The following is an 8,761-nucleotide window of genomic DNA, read 5'->3' as shown; positions in this document are numbered from 1 at the left end:
GGATGAGGAGAGATATATGTCTAGAGTGCCATATGCGAGCGCAGTTGGCAGCATCATGTACGCGATGATCTGCACTCGACCTGATATTTCACAGGCAGTAAGCGTAGTGAGCAGATATATGGATAAACCTGGAAAGGCTCACTGGTCAGCTGTGAAATGGATACTTAGATATCTGAAAGGCACTTCTAAATTGGGATTGATATTTTCTACACAGAGTAATTGCATAGTTACAGGATTTTGTGATTCAGATTATGCTTGTGACTTGGACAGGAGAAGATCTTTGACAGGATATGTGTTTACTCTTTCTGGATGTGCAGTTAGTTGGAAGGCTACTTTGCAGTCTACAGTTGCTTTATCTACCACTGAAGCAGAATATATGGCATTGACAGAGGCAGCAAAGGAAGCTATTTGGTTAAAAGGGTTAGTACAGGATTTGGGTCTCAAACAGGATTGTTTAGACATTCATTGTGACAGTCAGAGTGCTTTGCACCTTGCCAGAGACCAGATGTATCATGAACGAACAAAACATGTAGATGTCAGATATCACTTCATCAGAGACCTAGTAGAGAAAGGTGATGTCAGACTTCAGAAAATATACACTGTCCATAATCCAGCTGACATGTTCACTAAACCAATCCCTGCAATTAAGTTCAGGAATTTCCTGAACTTGATTGGAATAAATATTTGGTAATGCCCTGCGGGGCTTGTGGTGAGGAGGAGGCTATAAATTTTTCATATGATATAAAGGTACAATATTTGTCGCAAGGAGGAGGATTGTTATATTTGGCTCCAAATCTTATTTCCTTTTTCCGTCTCCCGTGATATCAAGGAATTCTACACCGATTGAAACTCTATTTTTTGAGAAAATTTTCTTCCTTTATAAAGAGGCCCCTGGCATCCTTTCTTGGTGAACAGAGGTAAGAGCGGGTGGAGAAATTTCTAGGGCTTCTTGTGCGGGATTTTTTCTTTGCTTTCTCGTGTGCGCAGGCTTTGTTCTCAGGTCGACCTCTCACCTGTGAGTCGACCTCTCACCTGTGCCTCTTGTGCGCGGGATCTGTTCTCTGGCCTGTGTCATCTCTTGTACGCGTGCTCTGTTCTCTGGCCGATCTCTCTTGCTTGTTCTTCGGTGCTGGCCTGTTCTCTGGCCGATCTCTCGGCTGTGCCTTGTGCGCAGGTGCTTTCTGGCTTCTTTCTGTTGGCCTTCGGGTGGTGATCTACCTGTCTTCTTCTTCTCGATTTTACAGATACTTTGTGCTGCTACGGCTGGTAAGGAGGTATCATCTTGATTTTTTGCCGAGGGTTGAGGAAGGTATCTTCATCAGGTATTGTTTTTTATCTTGATCTATTGCCGAGGCTGAGATTGGTTGATCTTTTTGGATCTTGGTTGCCTTCTATTCGATATATTGTTGCCTTCTTGTGGGATTCGAAAAAAAATATTTTATACCTTATATTGTACCTATTTTTCGGGACGGATTTATAGTGGAATTGCTCCTCCTCCCCGTGGATGTAGGTCTTTTGTGCTGAACCACGTAAATCTTGATTCTTTGTCTTTGTTTATTTATGCCTGCAATGTGTTTGGTGAATTGTCTCAAAGAAATTAGATATTAGATCACAAGTCCAGATCGATCCAATCCGATGTGCGTTGCTCCAACAAATATAATATTTTTATTTAATATTTTAAAAATTATTAAAGTTGATTTTGATTCAACTCACATTCATTGATGCAAATGCGTTGCTTGCATGAACAGCTTTTATATATATATATATATATATATATATATATATATATATATATATATATATATATTGAGGCGGCACCTCTTCCCCCGAGGAAGCTTCGAGGGACCCACAAATTGGGAGCGAAAGAAGAGAGTTCTCTCCTTAGGATTTCGAGTTCCCTCATCTTGCTTCGGGCGAAGAAATCCTAGGCTCGGATCGCCATGGCTGCCAGGATTGCCGCGAGGTACGGGACGCGGAGGCTCTCCTCCGGCGGGAAGGTCCTCAACGAGGAGGAGAAGGCGGCGGAGAACGTTTACATCAAGGTCATTTTCTTTCTTCTAACACCGTTTCTTCTCGATCCTCTTCGATTCCTTCTTGTTTATAATTTGTCGATGGTTTTGTGTCCTTGAGCTCGGGATTGAATTGGTGTTCGATCATCTTTCTTTTATGATTTGTGTTTCTGTCGATATATTCTGTGTGGATGTGACTCGTCTCCGCATTTCCGGGAAATCAGGGTTAATTTTTTTTTTTTCTTTTTGGGTGGATATATCGGGATTTATTGCAGTTAGAATGAAAGATTCTTGGAGAAAAGGGAGTTATTGACTTCTATCTGACTTCTTGGCTTGAGATACAATCCTATAAAACCCTCACATAAGAAAAGGAAGAAAAAAAAGAGAAACTTGGGGAAAAGACTTAGATGATACATAATAACGTGAGGAACAAGAAGAACAACAAAGACTTCAGCCTTTCCTGCTATGTTAGAAGAAGAAAGAGGAGGGGAACAGAGTATGACCAACTTGCAGCTGCTAGTTAGAAGTATCTGATGGTTTTTATTTGATGGAGGAAGCAAGTTTTGTAATTGGCAAAAGAATGTTGTCCTTAGTGGTAGAGATAAGTCATAAATCCCTAGCCTGATCAATGAGAAAGGTTTTTAGGTAAACTGAAAGTTCTCATTTGCAGTTGATTCAATGCACGATATACTATACAATGAATTAGTACATACATCAGAGCGATATTTTTTTTAAGATTAAAAGACTACAAGCTTTTCATTTGAAGTTGGCGTTATGAAACCCTTTTTGTGATTCATTTCTGTTAAGATTTACATCTTCTATCTATGCTAGTTTTTCAAATCCCTTTATAAAACTTAAATAAAATGTGTTCTGGACCTCTCCTTCATCCTTGACTCTGTAGCATAGGTTTGAGGCTTTCTTAAGATGCATCATTGGATCATTGTTGCACAAGTGAAGATACTTAAAGTGGCCTCACTCGCCTAATCTCCACGAAGCTTTTAACTTCAAGACAAACTCCAATATACATACATTTTCCTTTCCAGGTTTAGAAGCTTGTGTGCCTAATCACCTCAAAGTATTCTATATTATTGATGCTTATCTTATGTGCCTAAACCATCTCTTTTTCCCAGCATTTTACCTCATTTAACCTATTAGGTCAGAACACCATAGAAGCACATCTACAGTTGATACACCCTAATCTTATTGTCCAATGAACAGGGCCAAATATAAAGTCTGATGGTCAGTTTAGTTGAATATAAATCATAACCATAATCAGCATTCCCAGGTGATGCAGCCTGTTGCAGACATGGGGTTTGCTATAAAGTTTTTGTGGCTATTTCAGATGTATTAATTTATTGATGAAATTATGGGCACAACTCCAAGATTGGGAGAAAATCAAAGTGGAGAGGAGGAAGAAGAATAATCAGAGCATAAGGTCAACAAGGAAATGATGATCAGCTAAGACAGATGGCGAATCAAGTGATGACTGGGCTTCTTGCATCCAGAGCACTCAGACGGGGGAGAGCATCAAGTCAGATCAGCAAGTACCCCTAGTGTCACTAGGAGATGCCATCCCTATGCCTCCATATTGCATGCACCAGGTGCAATTGGACCGTGTCAAATCCTATGGTGGATAACACGCCACACTACCTCTTCTGTTTCACCAATTCCCAATTGTGCGCTATCCACGATGCATATGCTCTGGGATTTGCCTTGGTTCACTTGCACTTGGTGCATGCAATACTTTCTCGGTTCCCACTGATAGAATTGAGAACATTAGGCTCCAAGGAGAAAAAGAAAAATGGAAAAACACTTTATTCTCAACTTTTTTTCTTTTAAACTCCATGCAAAGCTTTAGGCTCTATATAAGAAACCCTATTGCCTATCAAAACAATTTGAAAAGTCCTTGAGATATGCCCCTTATGTGCCTCATCTATGAAAGACTGCAGCAATATTTGTTAATGGATGGTGAAAATAGAGCATACCTGACATAGAATACTAGTTGTTCATCACTATTATTGTGAAGCATATGTTAATTGACATTTTTTACGTGAGTTTGGTTTGAATATGAATAAATGATGACTAACACATGATACAATGTGTTAGTAGGATAAATTTGTAATAGAAGATGGAAGGAACAAGTCATGACATAAAACAACCTGAAAAGTTGTTACATCTGTGACGTACATATGTAATCAATACCAGCATCTATGCCGATCATTGATGTCATGAGCTTGTTCATATTGGACATGGTACTTGACTCCAACATAGATATTGTACCCATCCTTGCATAGAATAACTTGGGCCTCCTGGATAGTCACCCTGATGTTGATTCTTCGTCTGATACTGTGCTGGCTATCTCACCCAAGGGAAGATCACAGCAGTGAAATCTGACCCATAATCTAGCTGCGGTTGAGGAGGGTAGTAGCTGCTCAAATACGATACTTCAGATGAAGGATTATGGGACAACGCTGGCCGTGCAGAATGGGATCTGTATGATGAGGATCCATCTTGGGTTGGATTGGAGATTAAAATAACAAAAAATCCCTTTCATGATTTTCCTCAGGTTCGTGCCTGTCGCTTTACATTCTCAACAGAAAATAGAGGTGAAAAGCATCAGGATGCCTTCTTCTCTCTTTTACTTATCGAAGGGCCTATAATCAACTTGAATTGAGTTGTACTAAACAGAACCATGCAGTTCTGGTCGGTTCAGACCGGTTCGGCTTTAGTCTCAAACCAAACCAGAAAACCAATCTGATTCTACACTAGTTCAGTATGGTCTTGGTTTGGCAAACGTTATTCGAAATTACAAATTTTATTACCTTATCATAAATTGGATAACTTAGATAATAAATTTAATTTTCCTTAGAAATCAGTGTGAAATATATGCATGTAAGACCACTGGAGCTTCTTTCTCTGTAAAAGAAACTAAAAAGTAATACTAGAAGCTGAATAATTAGAATTAATAAATGGTGCTTGCTGCTGTCACTGTTTTCTAGAGACAGAGAGAGACCTGCTACCTTTCCATACCCATTATGAGTGGAAAGGTTTTTTAGCATGTTTGAGCAACATCACTGATCTTTAATCTACTCCTGGAATAATGTTCTCTTGGGACTTCGATCATGGCGGTGCTTGCAAACCATGCTGCATTACTTTCAAGGTCTTTTTTGCTTTGCCTAACATTTTTATTTGCATGGCTTTCCACCATAGCCTTGCTGGCATGGAAAAATATTGTACAAACAGCAAATATCATTAATATATGGAATGTTCTGTGCATGTTAGAATTGTGGACTACAAAGATTAGCAGAAGCAACAACTTACCAAAAAATTTTCACATTCTTCTTCTTGCCATTGCATTAAGTAGCTCTATTATTGTTGCAGAAAATGGAGCAGGAGAAGTTGGAGAAGCTTGCACGCAAGGTATGGATACATCTTGGGTCACTGATTCTTTATTTTTGTTCTGTTTCTGCGGTCATTTTTGAAAGGAAAGATATTTTCATTTTTTCAAAACATGTAGTAATGTAGGAATTTACTGGACTGACTTTTATTTTTCAAGATATTTGTAAGATATCCATTGTCTTCTATAAACTATTCTTAGCAAGAAACATGCTACTTGTAGGGGTTTTTGTTTAGAAAAAGTAATTTCCATGGTCTTTACAGGCTATCAAAAATCAATAGTTAATGTGATACATTTCATAACAAATTAATGGAAAAGGTATTCTTAACCTGATAGTTTATTGTGAAATTATCACTGATCCTCTCTCCGAACAACATTGTAGCTAGCATTCTGTTTCCCGGTTTTATGTGCTGCAAGGCTTAATGAAATTTCTATTCAGGGTCCTAAACCAGGAGAGCAACCTGTGGCGAATCCAGAAGCTCCAGCAACTGATGCAAAGCCAACCAGGGCAGCAGGCTCGTCAACCTCTGGTGTTTCAACTGACCAGAACCGGAACTATGCCGTACTTGCTGGCACGGTTGCTGCTGTTTGTGGCCTGGGCTGGTATCTCTTATCCAAACCCAAGAAATCTGAAGAACCTGTGGACTGAAGCTCCACGGATGTAGACGAGATTGGAAACATCTGCTATTTTCTTTAGTTGTTCGTCTTGCTTTGCACAGGCATGTTGCTTGTGAAACTCGGTTTTTTGCTCCATTTCCAGCTGAGCTTATGCAGTCCATTTTGATTAAACCAAACTATATGACTTCAATAATAGAAGTTGCTTTCATTTTCCTGTTATGATGATTTATTCACTGCCTGGTTTCTGGTAACTTTCTTGTAATACGTGCATCAGTTTCAATTCCAGGGACTCCATTGTAGGTGGAGGCTTCATTATGTTGATGGGAGCGTTAGACGTAGGAGTCGCTGAGGCGCGCCACTTGTTGGGTGGCTTCTCTCTTTTTTAAGTGGCACGTAATGGAATAACAATCTTCCCATGCATTTGTTTCTCTGGCAAGCTACTCTGTAAGACTGGAGCCATGCATAGCAAAATAATGTTGTGCATGCGATAGTGGATTCAAACACAGTTTCTGGAGCCCTCTGACGTAGTTTGTACCTATGTGGTGCCAACTCTTGTAATCTTTGGGTGAACAAAACTGATATTAGACTTGTTGCTTCACAACGCAATATTTGGCAATTTGGCATTGGGAAGCAATAAGGTTAAAAATTTCATTTTGAAGGAATTTTGTGATAAACAGGATAAGGCAAATGATATTTTAAGAAACTTGTGGTAATATACTTACACATATATGCAATTTATAGAGATTCAAAACTAATTAACAATTCATTTTGGAAAACATAGTTATTTGTGATGAACGGTTATGCATTACCAAACTGATCAAGCTGAAGAAAAACATTAGTAGGAACAAAAGAATAAATGAAGTAGATGTTTGCAGGATACGATTACCAATTGATCGTCGCTTTCACAACATCGACCGGGTAAACAATCATAATGTATATGTCTTTATGAAATTTGAAATGCATTACAAAACAGCAGAAGACCTCAGAAATTTTGCATTGTCAAAATAAAAAAAACAAGATCGTGGCAACAATGACCTCTCGCAGATCTTCTTGCCAAGAGAACAACGGTGGAGCTAGAGCTCTCTTCTACCGAAAAAAAGATCTTCTTGCCAAGAGAACAACGGTGGAGCTAGAGCTCTCTTCTACCGAAAAAAAAAAAGAAAAAAAGAAGAGAACAACAGGATGAAGTTGAAGCTTCTGCGCCAAGAAAATGGAGGGGTAACTCGCCCTCAGGATTATGTTTCTTTCAACTTCTTTGTGACAAAAAACGCTACTCCAACTGCGACGACAACCACGCCAGAGACCATGAGAACCGACATCAGGGTGTTGCCCAAATCGCACTTTGCGGCCGCATCAGCCTTGGCCTTTGCTCTCGCTCTCGCCTCTGCCTCCTCCTACCATTGCAGACCAGAGTTGTTCAGAAAACTAGTAATACCAATCATCTCTTTTCTTCATCGTTTCTATTGAAACAGCAATTATCAGAAGACTCTATAACACCAACGTACTAAGAACAGCATTATCATAAAACGGTAGGTTTACTGGATCGTAATAGCTACCTACAAAAGAAGCCTGTTAAAGACTGCATGGTGATTATTAGACCACATTGTTGAGCAAAAGTATTAGAAGTGAAATTAGAAGGCTGCTTTTCTTTTCTTTCCTGCACTTGGCATGGATTTCGTCCGGTCAACAAATGGACCGGACGTTAATTTCTCAAAAATAAATATATGGGGGTGTCAGTCAATACCTTGAGCTCCTTGGCAGTGGCAACGTCAGAGGAGATGGGGTCGATGGGGAATTCTTCGGGCACGCCGAGGTCCAACTCTCTGGAGGAATTCACTGCCGGGAAGGCGTCGGTGTCCCCTACCGTTCCTTCGGCGCTTGCCATTATCTTTTTCTTCTTTTCGTTCTTTCTCTCGTCTGTTTTCTGGTGGGTTTGCCGGAACATTGGATGAGACAGAGAGAGCGATTCTCTCGCGTTTCTTCCGCGTCTTTACTATTATTTAGTGGAGGGAAGAGAGCCGTCGGCAACGGTAACGAGCAACCAAAATAATCGGGCTTCCCGTTCCGTCAACGGTTCTACAATTTCTTTCTATTGTTAAAGCTAGGATGAAAGGTGTACAGTGAAAGAAGCTTCCTTTTTCTCCCCTCTTTTTGCATCTTTCCCGCGAAAGAATGATTAGCTAGCCGTCCTTTGTGGATTACCCAATAAACAGATCTCGAAATGCTCGGAAGTGCATCATTCATCCATTGACACAAATTTTAAAACACGCACTTGATGATCCAATGGTGATTTTGTACGTAGGAAGGCTAACCATTCTTTTGCGTGTAAGATACAACCTTGTCCCCTTTTATTTTTTATTTGTTTAATTTGCAGATGAAATGTTATGCTTCCAACCCTAAAGCGAAATCTCAATAGAGATCATACAAAGCTTAAATAATAAACAATATAAGATCTACAAGATTAAAATATTTATTTAATATTAAAAATTAATTAATTAATTAATTAAAGATTCCATCGCTCGAACTCTATGTCCAATCCGATCGATGCTACGCTTCCTGCAAGTTTTAAAGAAAAAGACGGTATGAACTTTTCAACTTAATAAGAATCTCCCACACTCACACTAACATGAATATTAAACATCTTTTAATAAATATATATAATTGATAGAAAAATAATAAGATTCATACATCATCAATTTGATAGTTGAATAATATCATTATGTGCAATTTTATTAAA

General features: G+C 39.2%; 2 protein-coding genes across 2 annotated transcripts; one reads left to right on the top strand and one right to left on the bottom strand.

Annotated features, from left to right (window-relative positions):
* Nucleotides 1-1,814: 1,814 nt before the first annotated feature.
* On the top strand, nucleotides 1,815-6,243 carry LOC105049040 (uncharacterized protein At2g27730, mitochondrial). Its single transcript, XM_010928575.2, has 3 exons — nucleotides 1,815-2,042; nucleotides 5,391-5,429; nucleotides 5,846-6,243. Exons 1-3 carry the CDS (start codon nucleotides 1,941-1,943, stop codon nucleotides 6,053-6,055), a joined length of 351 nt encoding a protein of 116 aa, XP_010926877.1. The 5' UTR covers nucleotides 1,815-1,940; the 3' UTR covers nucleotides 6,056-6,243.
* Nucleotides 6,244-6,859: 616 nt separating this feature from the next.
* On the bottom strand, nucleotides 6,860-8,001 carry LOC105049041 (uncharacterized). The gene is made up of 2 exons (XM_010928577.4): nucleotides 7,769-8,001; nucleotides 6,860-7,418 (listed from the first exon to the last, which is right to left on the bottom strand). Exons 1-2 carry the CDS (start codon nucleotides 7,967-7,969, stop codon nucleotides 7,260-7,262), a joined length of 360 nt encoding a protein of 119 aa, XP_010926879.2. The 5' UTR covers nucleotides 7,970-8,001; the 3' UTR covers nucleotides 6,860-7,259.
* Nucleotides 8,002-8,761: the final 760 nt, after the last annotated feature.

The sequence above is a fragment of the Elaeis guineensis genome, chromosome 7 (assembly GCF_000442705.2).
Source record: "Elaeis guineensis isolate ETL-2024a chromosome 7, EG11, whole genome shotgun sequence".
Taxonomy (NCBI): Eukaryota; Viridiplantae; Streptophyta; class Magnoliopsida; order Arecales; family Arecaceae; genus Elaeis; species Elaeis guineensis.
This window is presented reverse-complemented; position numbering and strand designations above follow the sequence as displayed.

Coding starts and splice junctions, on each gene's coding strand:
- LOC105049040 (XM_010928575.2), top strand. CDS start 1,941: ATGGCTGCCAGGATTGCCGCGAGGTACGGGACGCGGAGGCTCTCCTCC. Junction 2,043..5,390: donor CGGAGAACGTTTACATCAAG/GTCATTTTCTTT, acceptor TTATTGTTGCAG/AAAATGGAGCAGGAGAAGTT. Junction 5,430..5,845: donor TGGAGAAGCTTGCACGCAAG/GTATGGATACAT, acceptor ATTTCTATTCAG/GGTCCTAAACCAGGAGAGCA.
- LOC105049041 (XM_010928577.4), bottom strand. CDS start 7,969: ATGTTCCGGCAAACCCACCAGAAAACAGACGAGAGAAAGAACGAAAAG. Junction 7,419..7,768: donor CCACTGCCAAGGAGCTCAAG/GTATTGACTGAC, acceptor CTGCAATGGTAG/GAGGAGGCAGAGGCGAGAGC.